Below are 19058 nucleotides of genomic sequence, written 5' to 3' on the forward strand. Positions count from 1 at the left end.
AAGGTACTTAGAATCAATTCCAAAGCATACAGACTACACCATCCCCATACCCCCACTACAATTCGACAGAAATTTCCAGATTTCTATACCTACCAGATCTTTTTGGGAGGATAGGACATTCTTGGAGGATGAGTTAATCCATTTTAACACAGATGGGTCAAAAACAAAAGAAGGGGTTGGTGGAGGTGTGTACTCTGAACGACTGAAGTTAAGTCTCTCATTCCGCCTTCCCAATCATTGTAGAGTGTTTCAGGAGTAGCCAGGCTGCTATCAAATCTCTGGACTCTGTCTCTCCATAACTGTCGATCATCTCTAATGGAGATGGCGCAACAGTTTAATATTCACCTTTGCTGGGTGCCGGGCCATAGAGACATTCCAGGTAACTGTAAGGCAGATGAACTCGCCAGGAACGGTACAGTACAGCCCATCCTACCACGTTTGGCAAGTATTGGCATACCAATCGCTACTTGCAAACTGTTGCTAATGCAAGACGCTGTGAGGAGAGCAGGAACCAGGTGGAACAACATCACCACGTGTCAAGCCACAAAAAACATCTGGCCAACACTGGATTTAAAACGTTCAAGGTGCTTTCTCTCTCTAAGCAGATCGCATATAAGCTCGATAATAGGTGTCATAACCGGACACTGTCTAATAGGAAAGCACGCCACGAGACTAGGCGTATTCTCAAATGACTTTTGCAGAAGCTGTATGGACGAGGAAGACGACGTACTTTTCAAGTTTGTTGATCTTCAGTTGCATACTATTAACTGTGTCGGCTAGAAAGACAATATCGTCAGCATACATAAGGCTTGCTATTTTATACTCCACCCCCGATTTCATCCGTTATACCATTGATGAACAGTATGAAAAGTAGCGTGCTCAAAATACAACCTTGTTTCACACCCATCGACGTTGGAAATTCATCAGACAAGAAGAATCCATCCCATACCGCTGCTTTATTGTTCTCGTGCAGAGCTCTTATTATATTAGACAATTTTCTGCTTACCCCATCCTGTAGAGTTTGAAAAAGAGTGGAATGAAATCAAAAGCTGATTTGAAATCTACGAACAAACCATAAAGTTTCTTATGTTTTTGCTTATATATTTGGGCAATGTTAAGCAGCGTGAAGATTTGATCCACTGTGAAATAATTCTCTCTAAAGCCAGCTTGGAATTCGTGTTTTCGTTAGTCTGCTGAAGATTAGAGCGGTAAACAATTTGGATACAGAGTTAAGGAAGGATATCCCCTTATAATTAGCTGGATTTATAAAATCTCCTTTTTTATGAAGCGGGTATATGATAGTTTTGTTAAAGCTCTGTGGAAAGTCTGCACTCTCGAAAAGTCGGTTAAACCCATCTGCAAGGGTTTGGGGGAATTCAGTACAACAATTTTTATAAAATACGAAAGGCACTTAATCTTCTTCTGGTGGTTTATTATATTTGGCGTTCTTGATGACTAGAGTTACTTCAGCTAGTTCAAATGATACATCTAGCTACTCATCTATAATTTGGGGTTCTGCGTAGTGGATACCGGGTGATGTTTGTGGCGTGTTCAAAAGTGCTCTAAAGTGTATGTGTAATTCTTGGGCTTGAAAACCAGCTGATATCTGATTTTTACTGCTTTCCAAAAGTCTGACGAAAATCGGGAACAGTTTATCTGTGCAATATTATGTTGCTTAAACGCTATTCTTTTAACATGACAGATACTTTTGAAGTTTTTGTTTGCTTTGCCATAGAGGTTTTTAAAAATATCTGTATTATATTTTCTAACCAATTAAAAAAAAGTAAATGATTTCGATCTTGCCGGTTATATTTTTGCTTGAGTTCCTAGACGAATCTTAATTGAAAGCACTTGGCAATGCTGGTAGAGTCACAGCGTCATGTTTCTGGCATCTTGACTACAATCTACAACACTGCCACCATAAACATTTGTATAGCAACACTCCAATTGTTCTTTATCATTATACACTTGTTTCATCAAAACAAGATTCATTTAATATTTTCTTATACCACATCAACACCTGTTGGCTCTTTCTTTCATGTAAAAAACAAAAAAGCAAACCAAAAGGAAAACTTCACGATAAATGTCATTTAAAAGCAAACCTCTAAAAAAGGGCAAAATGGCGTTGTTCGTAGTGGTGTCTGGTGTAGTCTCGTAAAGCATAGAGTTAAAACAAAAAGAAAACTTTTAAAAAACGACAAAAATGTAAATAAAGAAAACTAATCTGCAAAAATTCCAATCGTGTTCCAATTTATCATTTTCTAATCGATCCAAAAATCGATTCAAAGTCCACACGCCTAAGCCCAAATGCATCTAATTTCAATCGTTTTCGGTAGCAAAAGTTAAACCAATCAACTAATGTGACGGTGACCATTACCATGGTTCGGGTAGTCGTGGTCGTGGACAACAAATTTTAACTCGAACAAAAAGTACAATGACTTCCCCCAGCACAAGGGTAGATTTCGAATTGATTTAAATGAAAACATAATAATTATTATTTTAAGAAAGTGGCATAAATTTGAATAAGAATTCGACATTCGAAGACTTGGGCGGAGAATTCGGGCAAAAACAAATTTGATATGGAATTGAAAGTTTGGGTTGAGGGAATTCAGAGAATCGTATGTGGAGTTACGGTCAACACAACTTGTCAGGTAATTGGAATGTTTGTTTTTTTTTTTTTTATTTTTTTTGTGGTTTTTGGGAGGAGTTGGTCAGAAAAATCTTAATCATAGCTTTTTGTATTGTTAAGTGTGAAATAAAAATTAAAAACATTTTCAGGATGTAGTTTTCGCACTGGCTCATGCAACGGGGAAAGTGGGGCGTTTCACTCTGATTGAACGGTGGCGAAATAATGAACGGCTGCTGGCTCCAACGGAGAATCCATTAAAATTACTTCTGAAATGGGGTGAGTACGCTAATGATGTGCAATTCATACTGCAACGATCAGAGCAGACAAAGAGGCCAGCAGCCGCAGATGAGAAGGGACAATCACAGCAATTTAGTGCAACAACAGCATCAAAAAAACAACCACTCGCTAGCAATGGCAGTGACTCAGATATAAATCTGCAGCAACCGATGCAACAACAGCAGCAGCAGCAACAACAGACAATACACGCAGCCACTGAATTTATTCCACTAAATCGATGCAAGGAATTGAGAAAAAGTTTTGGGTAGGTTTCGAAATGACCTTGATAGTCTTTTTTTTGACAAACATTACAAACTTATTGACATTTATTCATTAGAAAGCACAACATACAGGTACCTACCTATACATAGGTAGTTCTTATTTAGGTAAATTTGTGTTGTGTAACTAAATAAATAGTTAAAGTTTTATCATGAATAGTCAAGCTTTTTTTTTTTTTTTTTTTATATCCGATGGAAATCTTCAAAAGACACTCGGTAAGAATCGGTACCGAGTAGTGTGGGACTCTTACCGCACTAAAACCACCGGTGAATCAGGACCAATCTATGAAAGATCGACAAATGATTTTTATTTCTTAATTTTTAAAATCGCATTTGGGGAAGTTTAAGGTTATAACACTTTCCCGTAGCTTTTAGCCCATCAGCTCATGAGGCTTGGTTCTTCTTAATCTCCGAACATTGTCTCGTACATTTAATACGGTCTCCATTTCAGAGTTAGTATGACTTTGCAGTCGCTGATTGTGTGATACAGCGTGTTTCTTAACCACTTCTGTAACCATTTCAATTTGAAGGTCACGATGTAGATCGCTATTTCTTATATACCAAGGGGCATTTATTATTCCACGAAGGACCTTGCTTAGGAATTTTTGGATGGGTTCAGCATTTGTTTTCTTTGTACAGCCCCATAGTTGGATGCCATATGTCCAAACGGGTTTCAATACTTGCTTATATAACATTAGCTTGTTCTGGATAGATAGGTCAGAGTTCTTTCCTATTAACCAGTACATTTTTCTGTACTTCAAGTTTAGTTCTTCTCTTTTCTTTTTGATGTGTTCTTTCCATTTAAGCTTTGCATCCAAATTCATTCCAAGGTATTTGGCGGTATTGGAGTAAGGTACTTCTGTACTGTTTATAAAAATTGGAACATTGTTTATGTTTTTGTTTGTAAAGTTTATATGCGTCGATTTTGTTTCGTTTAATTTAATACGCCATTTGTGCGTCCAATCACTAACTTTATCGACTGCATTTTGCAATTTTTGTGTAGCCTTCGTAACGGATTTATCTGGCACCAATATTGCAGTATCATCAGCAAAGGTGGCCATGATAGCGTTGATGTTCACTGGAATATCCCTTGTATATAACAGATACAGGGTTGGTCCTAGGACACTTCCTTGTGGTACACCGGCTTCAATTTTCTTAAGTTCCGAGTAATTTTGGTCGTACCGTAACCTAAAGAGTCGGTTCGTAACGTAGGATTTCAGTATTTCGTAGTACTGCCTGGGGAAGTCCCTATGCAGTTTGTACTCAAGTCCTAAGTGCCAAACCTTGTCAAAAGCTTGAGCAACATCTAAGAATACAGACGAGCATACTTGTTTTTCTTCAAGTGCCTTTTCCACAACATCCGTAATTCGATGCACTTGGTCTATCGTGGAATGTTTATTTCTAAATCTAAACTGATGGCTCGGAATTAGTCTTCTTTCTTCAATTATTTTGCTAAGCCTTTTCAGTAGCAGTTTTTCAAAAACTTTTGCCATGATTTGTATAAGCGATATTGGTCTGTAAGATGTAACTTCTGTTGGTGGCTTACCTTGTTTAGGTATAACAATGACTTCCGCAATTTTCCAATGATGTGGCACATATCTTAGTTTAAGGTATGCGTTTATTATAAATTGGAGTTTCTTGAAGGCTATAAGAGGCATTTCTTTCAGAACCTGAGCAGTTATAAGATCGTAACCTGGTGATTTTTTGTTTGACAACTTATGTTAACACATGCTTCTTACTTCTTTAAGCGTGACAAAAGGTATTTCACATTCGTCGTTTCTGTCAACAAACTGTAAGGGATCTGTAGCTGTGCTTGCTGGGAATGGCTTGAAAACATTCGCGAGATGTTCAGCAAAGAGATCAGCCTTTTGTTTCGGGTGTCCGATCCATTTACCATCTTGAGATTTTATCGGCGGGTTTTGTGTCTGAGGTCTTTTTAGGCGCTTAGTTGCTTTCCATAAGGAGTATTCTGTAGAAGCATCCGTCGTCAGACTTTTCAGGAATCTACTTAGTGAATCATTTTTAAACTCACAGATTCTTTTTTTAATTCGTTGTTAAGACGGTTAAAAACTACCTTATCATCTGGGAATCTCGTGGATTGCCATTTTCGTCTAGCTCTTCTTTTTTCCAATATCAACTCCTTTATTTCGATAGGATATTTTATTTCTTTTTCTCTCGCATTCGAAATAGTTTGAGTACTTTCTTCTGCAGCCTGCTGCACATCAGCAATAAATTGTTCTACTTCATGATCAATTTGTTCAATTGTTTGCATAGGGGATCTTAGGTTTATAAAATTTTCAAGTTTGTCTCTGAATTCGTTCCAGTTTGTTCTGTTATTCACGAGCTTGGGATTACTTTTTTCTATTATTTCTGTTTCGCTCAGTGATAAAATTACTGGAGTATGATCTGATGATAAATCGTAATTACCTTCGACACTTATATGATTTCGTTTAATACCTTTAACTACGAAAAAGTCAATAAGGTCTGGTATTTTGTTAGTATCAGATGGCCAATATGTTGGCGAACCAGAAGAATAAAATTCGCAGTTGTATTTTCGGCCTGCTTGGTAAAGCCGTTTACCTTTTGTTATTATGAGCCTAGATCCCCATTGGGTGTGTTTAGCTTTGAAGTCGCCACCAACAAGGAAGTTATGTCCTAACAAATGTAGGAGTTCTGCATAGTCTTCTTCAGTTGGAGAGCGCCTCGGAGGGCAGTATATAGCTGCTATTTTGAATTCTTTCTTTTTTATACCAGTACTAATTGTTGTTACTTGCATGTTTTCTTTAGTAAACTTTGGTTCTTCATAGTGTGTTAAGCACTTTTTTATAAGTATTTCTGATCCTCCCCTAGCTTTTTTCAGCTGGGTGCGGAGTGTGATAACATGTATAGTTTGGTAATTTATTATCAAGATTTTGTTCAATAGCGAGGTGGGTTTCGGACACCAAACAAATGTCTATATGCTCTATGTCTAAAAAGATGTTTAGTTCTGATACATGCTGTAAAAGACCGTTTGCATTCCATGTTGCGATTTTGAGTGTTCTGTCCATCATTGTTTTTTAAGAGCGACTTCTTCGCTTAGCTGTTTTATGTTTAAATCTTGTTGGTCAATCCTTTTCAGGATGAGTTCCAGCATTTCTTTTATAGAAGTTTCCTCATTCTTCCGCACATTTTTTACATAGTCAAGCTGACACAAAAGTTTATTGTATAGATTCCTCACCCATTTCAAACGTCATTACCCATTGGTTTAAAACAATCCAATGGCATCAAATTGAATTCATCTTGAATGCTATAAAATTTGAAAGCAAATATCAAAAGAAAGTCAACTTCTTTGTTTTTGCAAAAATTAGCTTTTCGACACATCTAGGAATGCGAGAATTCGATAGCTAATTAAAAATTTGAATGTTATCTGCACTCTAAAACTTATTTTCCATTCACCGCCAACGATTTTGTTAGATATGAAAACAAACTACTAGTGTGCCTCCTGGAGCTGCGGGAAAATTTAGTGGATTAACTTGTCATAGAAATTGTTGGTGAGACTAATTTCTCTAAAAATAAGGATCTGTTGCATTGCAAAATACCAACAGAAGTTCATAAAAATAGGCAGATAACACAGTTCGAACAAATAACGTTTTTTAAACGATTTTAGTATCTTACTTAGTTTCTTCATAAAGTTTTGAGAAACCTTGAATTGAATGCTTTCATATGAACTTTGACTTTAACTATGTGCTCAAACTTTAAAAATACCAATTTTAAACAATTTTTTTAGGTTTTTGCATTATATTTCAAAAACTTAATGTTATATCCTTGTTTAGATATGGACGAAGAAGAAAAGGAAACAATCTCTCACCTTCTCTGCACTTGCCCTGCTCTTTCACTAAGACGCAAACTTCATCTGGGAGACTACTCTTTTGATAATCCCAGTGAACTAGCTAAAAAATATATGAAATATCTTCTTCGCTTTATAAAAAGCTCAAAATGCGACTAGTAAGAAGTAATTCTCTAGATTCATGTGGTATCAAAATTGGCCTTTTTTTTGGCCTAGTGTGTGGATTCTAAATCCGCAGCCACGTTAACTTAACCTAACCTAACCCAACTCTTGTTTATTGGGAACAAATTCGTTGCAAAAACAAAAATTACTTTTATAACGTTTTACTTTTTTCTGTTTAAAGCCATTTTAGCATATATGGTTCAGCGTTTCTTTAAGAATAAACTGAGACACGTAAAATCTAATATGTCATGAAAAATGTTCGAACACTTTATGAATTACTACTTCAACGAAGAAAGGGATTATAGATTTGGAAAACCATCACGAATGTATTGACAAAAAAAATTATCTCAATAATTTATAAAGCTTTATAAAACCTTATACATACATTGAGGACCATAAGTGAATGTTTTCTATTACTATTTTAGGTAAAATCAAAAAGTATACCAAGGAAAATAAAAATGTGAGCCAATATTTTAGTTTTGATTTATTTATCATGAACAGAATATGTATAATAGAAGATAAAAACACAAAATAAGTAATTCATTATAAGAAATAAGAAAAATGCAGAAAAAAATACTCCTTAATATCACCGAGCAAAAGTTTAGGTACCTTTAAATAAAACGTATTTTTTTATTCATTTTGTTTTATTGAAATGGTTCAAATTCATACCAAGTAATTAGTTGGAAATCCCTTTAATCTTATAACTTCTTTCAAACGATTTTACGTTGAGTATACTAGTTTCTTAGTAACATCTGGAGATATCTGTTGCCATTTATCAATAATGATTTGTTTCAGTTGTTTTTTGTTTAGTATCTCATGGTTCCAAATTCGTTTTTCAAGGGGACCCTTAAGTGTTCAATGGGATTCAATTCAGGTCTTTGTGGTGGTGTAACAAGCATGTCGGGACTATTATACGCTATCCACATCTTCACGGTTAAAGCGGTGTGTTTAGGATTGTTGTCCTGTTGGAAATAAAACGTGTCCCTGATCCCCAGTTTATCGGCGCTTTGGTGCAGGTTTTCTTTTAGAATGTTTAGATAAACAATCTTATTCATTATTTTTTCAATTATTACAAGATTCCCAACACTGGTGGATGACATACACCCCCATAACATTACTCCAGCACCCCCATGCTTCACAGTTTTAACTGTGTTTTTGGGATTGAGTGCTTTTGCCTTTTTTCTCCGAACATTTTGTTAACCATCAGAGCCAAAGATGTTGAATTTAGACTCATCTGAGAATATGACGTTATCCCAAAGTCGGTGGTTTTGTATTCGTTGGCAAATGTTAATCTTTTTTTCTTATTTACATTACTGACACGGGGTTTTTTTAAGGGCAACGCAATTCTTAAATTCAGATCTATGGAGCGATCTTCTAATAGCCCACTCAGAAACTGTTTTGTTTAAGCTATTTTTAATCTCGGTGGCTATTTTAGGAGCACTTTTAAGTGGTCTTTTTGAATTATTCTTTTTATTTCCCTTTTTGTTTTCTACCCTTTTTTCATTATTAAAACGATTTATTATCTTCTGTATTGTTTATTTCGACCTGTTCACAATTTCACCAATTTCTTCATAAGATTGGTGAATGTTTATAATTGATGGTTTATAATTATATTTTTTCTTCTACTGTTATCTCTCTTCTCGTCATTTTTCTTAAGCTATTTGCACGTTATAAATAAAAATCGAGACACCAGAAACAAAGCGCTAACGGCTTATTTTGTAAAATGCATTAAATGAAAACAAAATAAATGATATAGTGATAACTCTTTAATAGCAAAGCATCATGTACCTACACTTTTGCTTGATTAAATTAAAGTAATTTTTTTTAATATGCAATATGCTTGAGATTTTTAACTTCCCATAGGAAGTTATTGTAATGGGTCCGATTTGTCAAATTGAAAATTTTGACATTTCTCGACTTTTCAAGGTCCCTAGAGTCGAAAAAAAAAGATTTTTAGAAAGATGTCTGTGCGTGCGTGTGGAGGTACGTTTGTACGTCCGTACGTTCGCGACGTTTTTTTCGTCGTCCATAGCTCAAGAACCAGAAGAGATATCGACTTCAAATAAATTTTGTTATACAGATAATAAGGCAGAAAGATGCAGAAAGGGCTCTCAAGAAAATTGCATGGGTGGTTTTTTTACCATAGCAGTTTGAAAAAAAGGTGAACATTTTGGTTAACCCTAAATATCTTACGAACCAAAAACGCTAGAGACTTGAATTAAATTTTATATAATATACTGTAACGTGATACCCAACAGGTATATTTTTTGAACAAAAAAAATAAAATAACCGTTTTTTTTATAAATCAATAAAACTGAAAAAAAAAAATTTGTGACCTCTAAAATTTTATGACTGAAATATGATTTCATCTCTAAAACAATTTTGCGCAACGAAGAATAATGTTTTTGACATCTAATAAAATTTTGAAAAAAATCTAATTGATAGTTTTTTTATAAAAAATAAAAATCTAAAAAAAACCATTACTCAAAGTTCGTAAAAATTGAATATCGATTCAAATATCTTTTCAAAAACTTGAAATTGAGGTTTCAAGCTTATTTTATCTTATAAGAAATATTGTTTTCAACATTTTAAAAAATGTTGTGAAAAATCGAATTGACAGTTTTTTTTACAAAAAATTAAAACATAAAAAAAAAATGTATTAAAGTTGGTAAAAATTGATTTTCGACTCAAATATCTTTTCAAAACTTTGAGATATTGGCTTTAATTTACTTTTATCTTTCAAAAAATCTTGTTGTCAACATTCAGTTAAAGTTTGAAAAAAATCGAATTGACAGTTTTTTTTACAAAAAATTAAAAACCGAAAAAAATGAACAAAAGTTGGTAAAAATGATTTTCGACTCAAATATCTTTTCAAAACTTTAAGATATTGGCTTTAATTTACTTTTATCTTTCAAAACATCTTGTTGTAAACATTCAGTTAAAGTTTGAAAAAATAGAATTGACAGTTTTTTTACAAAAAATTAAAAACCGAAAAAAATGAACAAAAGTTGGTAAAAATGATTTTCGACTCAAATATCTTTTCAAAACTTTGAGATAATAGCTTCTTACTAATTTTTTCTTATAAAAAATATTGTTTTTTAATATTAGGACAAATTTTGAGAAAAATCGAATTGACAGTTTTTTTACAAAAAACAAAAACCTAAAAAAAAATGTATAAAAGTTGGTAAAAATTGATTTTCGACTCAAATATCTCTTCAAAAATTTGAAATATTGGCTTCAAACTAATTTTATCTTATAAGAAATATTGTTTTCAACATTTGGTAAATTTTTTTTTAAAATTCGAATTGACAGTTTTTTTACAAAAAACAAAACTGTAAAAAAAAACAATACTAAAAGTTGGTCAAAATTTACTTTCGGCTCAAATAGTTTTTCAAAAATTAAAAATATTGGCTTCAAACTTATTTTATTTCACAGAAAATATTGTTTTCAATATTCACTAATTTTTTATATAAAAATCTAACAGTCCGTTTTTTCATAAAAAATGAAATCTACAAAAAATAGTACGCAAATTTGGTAAAAATTGATACGAGTACATATAGACAAACTTTTAAGCAAGACAAATCGACAGACGAGATGGGAAGTTATCAGTGTGGGTCACATCCCAGCCTCTTTTTATTCTTATTTTGCGTGGTAAAAAAATAAACTAAAATATTCATTACTTTTATTAATTCTTGCTTTAATTTAGTAGATTTTTCAAATTTTACAAATTTTGACATATCGCCGGCTGAATGCTTAAATGCCCCATATACAAAAAAATTATTCCTCAGAAAACGAATTTTATGGTTTGAAACATAATTTCGTAATTTTGCATTTGAAAATTTCGACCTTTAAATTTTTATATCAAAAAAAAATCAAAAAAAAATTTAAATCTATTTGTAGTGATAAAAATATAAAACAAAAAGGAATATTAATATAATGGCTTAGCACTTCCCTATATTACATTGGCTTAATTTTAAGTCGATAAAAAAAGTATGAAAAATGACAAAGTATTTTCACGCTTTACAATTAAAAATACCCAACTTGAACTTTGGTTCTTAAAATTTCATAGAAAAATACATTCAATTTTATTGGAAATTGGTTTAAGAACCACTTCAGCATTTATAGGATTAAGTTTTAGTATTTTTTCACAGTTTTTCAAAGTAACTATTTTTGGTTTTTACCTTTTCTGTTTTTATCCATTTTAGTAAAAACAAAAAAAAAATGCTTGAATATTATGCATAAAAACCTTATTAAGAATACTCTAAATGCATTTATTTAGTTTGTGAATCTGAAGATATAGAAATAGTCTTATTAAAAATATTTTGTTCCCCTTATTTTTACCTGGTTTTTTTTTTTTTTTTTAAATATTAAAAAAAATATATATATTATGGCCTTTTTTGAGAAATTATCGTTATAAACACAGCATATATTAATTAATCAGCAATGAAAACTATCAAAACCAGAATTGAAGCGTCGAAAAATAATCAATAAATGTTTAATTAATTATAGACAGCATTTTTTTGGGTTTTTAATTAATGTTTTTTATTTAAATTTTATTTTAAAAATGATTTAGAAAAATGGATATAGGGCACATAAGCAGGAAAAATGTCACTTGACATTGTGAGAGGTTACATGCTCTATAAGCCATCTCATGTGGATATGAGGAATTCAAGCATTAAGCGTCTGTTTTTAAAACTTTAATAGAAAAACTGCCCCACCTCGTACAATTTTTGGATATGCGGCAAATAAGCACGAACAGAACCGAAAATATGTGGTCTTTGGAGCAAAACTGGTTTATGTAACTTTATTAATAATAGAGATACAGCAATGGGAATAGCACCAAACGAAAGAGGACATACGAATTAGTATAACTGCATCTTTAACTCAGTTTCCCGAAAAAGTGGTCTGTGGGGCATTTAAGCATTCAGCCGGCGATATGGTACCTTCACTTATGCTCGTCACTGTATGTTTTTTCTTCGAATTTTAAAAAGCAATATCTCAAAAGCTTAATAATAGATTAATTATTGAGTCAAATTTGAATTAAGGCCATCTTAACCTATCCAAAAAATCTTGATAAATCGGTGCAGTGCATAAAGGAGAGGATATCTGTCTCTCGCTCTAAGTAGCAAGAAATTTAACTTCAGCTCTGATAAAAAACAAAAGAGCTACCATCCATAATTTGTTATTTTAATTTAAAACAATGAAATTAATTTTACGGAAATCATTGATCGAATTGTTAATATGTCAAACCCTAAATACAGAATAACAAATAATAACATCTGAGATATGATAATTACGGAATTCAAAATCTTAAATGTTGAAGTCTCGAAATTAACCAGATATGTTAGTCCAGATTTTTTGAAATTTTAGGGTATTTGAAATAATTTTACAACGTGCCCTCTTGTTCGGACGAAAGTTTTGAACTGCACATATTTAGTAGAAAGACTATAGAAGGCTTTTATTCGATATTGAACCTAATGGACGTGTTTTACCAAAGTGTGATGATAGAAGCAGCAAGTGTTTGTTCGAATTCACTCATCCTAAAAATGGAAATATATCCTTTGGTCCAAGAACGAAATAATTTACAAATCTTTACTTCGGAGTAAGAATGTGAAATAATTGATTTATAAGCTTCTACATATATCCCGTTCAATTTAAATTTTTATTACAGCCCTTATGGAAGAGAGATTTTAAACACATTGGTGCAATTTTGTGTTTGCATGGTAGTTAACTTCTCTCTCGCTTCTTGCATAGATGAAACAACTTCAGAGTTACCATTTGTCTAATACAAATTTTAATATATTTTACTTTTGTTTTTGCTAAGAAGCTTTCAGAATTGAAGTTTGCTATTGATCAAATAAGTTACAATTTATTCTTCAGAAAATGTCTAATTAAAATATTTGATGGCAAGATTATTTGAGCAAAAATTCCAAATAGTTGTTTTTTTTCAACTTAAATAGTGCAAATATTTAATGTATACATATATAATATTTATGTAATTTTTTTCACTCTTTGTATGTGATTTTATTTTATGTCATATTGATAATGTTCACCACGGTAACCATTTAAGTACTTTTAAACAAACATATCTTGTTGAAATCCGTAGTACTAAAGTTAAAATACTGAAATAAATCAATATATTTTTGATCTAGATCTGTCAAAACACAAATTTCCCCTGTTTTTGCATGCCATGGGGAAAAATAAATTTGTTTTTTTGTGATTTAAGATCAAATCTGAAAATCTGAATTAACCCCTTTTTGCACTAACAACATTATAAAAAAAAATTGACGACATAAGGGACTTAAAAAAAGGGCAAGTTTCTAGTATGGAAATTGGCCAGCTGCCAAAAAATTGCATTCCAATTAAGGCAACATTATTGAAAAGTTGACTGGAAAGTTAGTCAAGAAAAATCTCCCTTACTATCATGTTTTTTCATTTAAGCAAAAGCTTAACTTTATTACTCTATGACTTATTTATTTTCTGCACAATTTCTTTTAATGTTTCGTGTAAAAGGCTTTCTTGTCATATTGGAAAAGGAATGGCTAATATTTTATTACATTTCAAAATACTAGTCGTGATGGACTTGTAACTTGTATAAGAAGTGTTTCGCAGACTGTCACATTCTTGGTAGTCTTTGCACAAACAACTGAAGCTAGGGGTTAGTAAAGTAAAGTTCCAAGTTTGAAAAATTTGGCACTCGTCAAAATTTACGTTCATAGAATGCAGTTCACTGTAAATGAAGGTCCTTATGTTATCTGAACCTGCCCAATGCAAAAAAAAATCTAATCATGTTCCATGCGCCACGACAAAAGATCAATTTTTGATGGAAATCTAAATTTACCTATGGAAAACCCGATAAGAGTAAAAGGCAAATATCTATTCTGCTGTATGCAGTATAAAGGCAAATTGAACAGGATATAAAGCCAATCTATTGAGCTAACTGATCGATTAATTTTAAAAGTAGAAACTATATCTGAAGATTACATTATCGCAATCAGAACACTAGGAGCAAAAAATTAAGTACAAATTCTCGGTTTAAGCAGTACCCATCAACTTACTTCTCAAATACGATTAAACATTTTTAATGCAACTTAGTAAAAGAAAACAAACTGCACTTAATAGTTCGCTACAGAATTGTTGTCGTATGATTAATTCTTGGCAATTGGTTTCTTGAAACTTTTAACACTTGCTATAAAATATATTGAACAAGTCCGAATTTTGTTCAAAATAAGTTTAATATATCAAGTTAACCGTTTTGTCTTATAAAACCTGTCAGGAAAGCCTTCGTTAGCTGCAATAGTTATAAGCCATGAAATTGTTGTAAATAGTAATGACAAAAGTTTGCAAATCTTGTATAAAGATTTGTATGTGATGTTTGTAAATTAAATTTCTTACGAAATTTCTTTTATATTATCAATATTTTGATTGTATTTTATGGGGGTTTACAGAACGACTGAAGTTGGGCTCGAAGGTATACTGATGAGTACTCCTGGAGTCCTGGAGGTGTGAATGACTCTTGGAGGCAGTACCCTTGCAAGAGGCAGTACCCTTGAAAAAAACTCTACGAGGCATAGGCAGGGATCGAACACAAGACTTCTGGCATGACAGTCCAACGCACTTTTTTTTTGATTCATTTTTATTAATTCAATCTTAAACCTATCCATAACTAACAACTAACTTACTGGTCCCATACGGACACTCTAAGTTAAAATATAACTATTAATACTAATCCCTTTCGGCCCTAAGATCTATTTTACTGTAATTCTTTTTCTTTATTTTTGTATTTATTAAAAAATTTGAAAAAAAAACTAATATCAATGTTCTTTTTTATTTTTACTTAAAAATTACTTAAAATTAGGTCCTTAAATAAAACTTGAAAATAACTTAAACTACCAATTCTACCTAAAAACAACTTAAAACTATTTTTTTCAATTATTATTATTTTAAAATTTTTTTTTGCCACCATGCCTATTCTACTTAAAACTAAACCCTAAAACTATAAAACAAGTATGTAAGCCGGCCAAGGCTTAAAACCCCATCCCGACTACCCACTATCAAGTGCCGATTGAAGCCACCAAAACTGGTTCTCCTGCTTAACCCTATCAGTTCGGTCCCGTTCGGACACAACCCTACTGAACCCAAGGAGCTCTGCTCCGCCTTATGCCATGACGTCCCAATTGAACAGGAGTCGCCTATCCACGGTTCGTCGTCTGACGTGGTAGATTAGCGGAACTGCCAATCTATCCTGTATCAGACCGCATCTGTCTTAGAAGAGGAATACCTCTGGTGGAATGAAGCCGCTCAAGCGTGCACTCTCAAAATACTCGTCGTTCGGATAGAACGCCCCGAAAATTAAATTGTTGGTCGAAGACATAGCTCTTGCAATGTGACCTCGAACGAGTTTTATCACGAAATTGTCAATTCTGTTGATTCGAGCCCCGTAGTATAGGACCTCGTTGGAATAGTAATGCACGTAAGAAGATTCGGCTGTTCGATATAAGACTATACAGCGTCGTAAACACTGCCGCTCGAACACACGTAACTTCTCCATCTGGGAAGGGGCAACGTTGAACCACACAGGACAACCATAAACGATCATCGGCCGTATGAGGCTATGTAACAAGGCTCCTCTGGCCGTGGTCAGAGCAACATTTATATGTCTGTCGAAATATAAATACTGATCTAACCAGATAGTCCAACGCACTAACCATCGTGCCACGGGTACTACTATTTTTATTTTTGCCAGACGATTATTCGTTAAAATTACAAAACATATGGTATGATAAATGTCTCCAAAAAGAACAATTTCATTGGATTTCAAAATAACTATTGGCGTTCATAATAATAAGCAGATGACATAATTTCAAAATAAAAAGCGAAGGTTAACCACCATTATGACTTATACCAAAGAAAATTTTTTCCGTGCTCTCCGTTGAATGCTATCTCTAAGGCTTGAGATGATCTTTATATAGGCAACAAATTAATAAAGTCGTTAGTAATTTACACAATCTGTATCAAAGTCTTCGTGTTCTTTCTTTTTGCTTTAAAAGTGTTGAGTTACATATAAGTAATTTGTAGCTGTTGTTTATGATAAAATGCAAAATAAAGTGCAACCCCAGTCTAGCAATTAATTTTTCTGTTAAAGGAATATTTTCAAACTTTTCTCCTAAAAGTTTAATCAAAGTCCATTCAACCACATTTCTACACTTATCACTAGTTCTTATCTTATTTTCATAACGCTTATAAATGCATATAAGTTTTAATTAAGGAAAAAAAAAACAATTTTTGCTGAACTTGAAATAAACATACTTAAAAACCTTTAAACAACATATACAACTTTAAAAAATAAAAATAGCTATCAGGCACTTTCTATCGCTTTCAATTTAGCAAACATAACCGCTCAGTTATGAACTGTTACCCTCGTTGTTTTAAACGAAAAAATAAAAGGTATTAATACTGCTTCAATTTTATTTGAGCGATATTGTCTTTATATTACCGTATTAATTCATAAATATCCCTTAAGTTAAGTCCGATCAGGCTATAATATGGATGTGTTTTTCATTACTAGCTCTATTAATTTTATTCCTTGACATTAATCGTGTAAGTGCTAAAACAATCTTATTAAGAAATCCGCAATTTCTAAGATAAGGAGAAAAAAGAGGTCAGACGAAAAGTTGAAAAGTCTTCTCTGAGGTTCCAATAGCTATAGTTCCATTGCTGCAGTTATGGTTAGTTATAAAATTAAGCAACCAACTTTAGCATTCGATTATCGGGTGACAATTGCACAGTGTAGTGCCGTAGCGTGTTGGCTATCGAGTGGGACTGTTATACTAGCAGTCCAATCTTTAACTTCACGTGGACTTATCATAAAAAATACTCATCAAGTTATGTAGTTGTTGTTAAGATTATTCAAACAATCCCCCATCCATCCCTGCCGTAAGTTGCAAAGAGGAATGATTGATATTTTCGAGTCATTAAGCCCATGTCATTTAAAACCTGTAGTTTCAAATTTATTAATTTATTTAATGACTTGAATGCAAACTTAGAAAACCATCGACTGCGCCAACAAAATTGTCCATATTGCTTCTTACAAGTGCCGTGTAAATAAATAATACCCTAGGTTAATTAATTTTAGTTTTAAATATGACTGATGACATTAGATTTTATTTTAAATTCTTAAATAGTTAACACTTTCATAAACAAAAAAATAAAAAAATATTTGATCAATTATTTACAGATCTTCAGAGACAACCAAACCAATAGAAAATGTTGGAATTGTAAAAGGAGTACCACAACGTACACTTACAGCATCCCAACCATCGCCCACATCTCCTCATAAATCTGGAATAAGACATGAGAAAACACCATCAAATCTAAGCCTACCGTCGTCCACAAGTGCTTCAGATACAATAGTCAACTTTTATGATTCAAATCCAATCAATGAAATTAATCTATCCGATGTACGTAATTCACTTGATCGACGGACTTCTCCAAAATTGACTCAAATTAATTATTCCCACCAGCAGGATGCAACAACCAATAACATTTCAAATAGCAATGAAAATCTAGTAGATGTCTACAATGGAAACTCTTCTAATTCTAACAACAATAAATATCAACCAAACTCGAATAGTGTCACACCTGATTTGTACAAGAATACACCTCTAATATCATCCAATGGTGCTCTAGTTCCCCCTCCCTATCGAGATCCGCCACCACCTCGGAATAGTCCAATGCAATTGCAACAACAAAATCATCAAGTTAAGCTATTGGAATTTAGTACAGGTGTAGGTGGAAATAATTTAAAAAAAGCTGATGGTGCTTGTACAAACCCATTTCTTTCTGATATCAGCGATGGTGAATTTAATGATAATTTCTTTGAAGCAGCTCAATATAAAGATTTGATTCAGTTAATAAAATTCCAACGAGAAAAAATCACATCTCAACAATCTGAGCTGACCAAGGTGAGTTCTTTATGATTTGTTTTATTAGGCTAAGTAAATCAAAGATTCGAGTCCGAATGCCCATTTGGCTCAAATGACGAATTCTTTTATTACAAATTGACACTTCTTTATGTTCCAAAAATAGAAAATAAATGTGAAAACACACGTATTACCCGTGGCATGATGGTTAATGCGATGGACTGTCATGCGAGAGGTCTAGAGTTCGATCCCTGCCTATAGGTTAGGTTAGGTTATAGTGATGGAAAGATGGAAACGGACACACTTAGGCCAGTTTAATGGCCCATTGTGATACCACATGAATCTTGAAAGCTCAATGGAACCAGCTAGAGTCCCTTACGAAACGTGAGAGGCTGATTATACTGATATAATTTAGATCGTTTAGATCGTTAAAGAAGAATTCTCCTAGGTAATTCTTGCGTTTTCGAGCTAGAGCAGGGCATGTGCAGAGAAGATGAAAAACCGTTTCTTCCTCTTCCTCGTCAATACAGCTTCTGCAAAAGTCATTTGAGAATACGCCTAGTCTCGTGGCGTGCTTTCCTATTAGACAGTGTCCGGTTATGACACCTATTATCGAGCTTATATGCGATCTGCTTAGAGAGAGCAAGCACCTTGAACGTTTTATATCCAGTGTTGGCCAGATGTTTTTTGTGGCTTGACACGTGGAGATGTTGTTCCACCTGGTGCCTCCTCGCAGCGTCTTGCATTAGCAGCAGTTTACAAGTAGCGATTGGTATGCCAGTACTTGCCAAACGTGGTAGGATGGGCTGTACTGTACCGTTCCTGGCGAGTTCATCTGCCTTACAGTTACCTGGAATGTCTCTATGGCCCGTCACCCAGCAAAGGTGAATATTAAACTGTTGCGCCATCTCCATTAGAGATGATCGACAGTTATGGACTGTTATACAGTTTGTAGAGACAGAGTC

General features: G+C 33.3%; 1 protein-coding gene across 7 annotated transcripts in view; it reads left to right on the plus strand.

Moving 5' to 3' along the window:
- The first annotated feature begins 2103 nt into the window (after positions 1 to 2103).
- Positions 2104 to 19058, plus strand: part of LOC129943098 (ras association domain-containing protein 8) — a 447741-nt gene continuing 430786 nt past the window's right edge. For 3 of the 7 annotated variants that reach the window (XR_008781164.1, XR_008781165.1, XM_056052326.1), the window contains exons 1-3: positions 2105 to 2651; positions 2779 to 3170; positions 17409 to 18135. Coding sequence is in view for 5 of the 7 variants with exons in the window: in XM_056052326.1 (XP_055908301.1) it covers positions 2580 to 2651; positions 2779 to 3170; positions 17409 to 18135 (1191 nt within the window). In the remaining 2 variants the exon portion in view is untranslated. Of the gene's footprint in view, positions 2652 to 2778; positions 3171 to 16549; positions 16619 to 17408; positions 18136 to 19058 lie in introns of those variants that run through there. The other 4 variants (XM_056052328.1, XM_056052329.1, XM_056052327.1 and 1 more) reach the window with 4 other exon arrangements.

This window comes from Eupeodes corollae, chromosome 1 (genome assembly GCF_945859685.1).
Source record: "Eupeodes corollae chromosome 1, idEupCoro1.1, whole genome shotgun sequence".
NCBI lineage: Eukaryota > Metazoa > Arthropoda > Insecta > Diptera > Syrphidae > Eupeodes > Eupeodes corollae.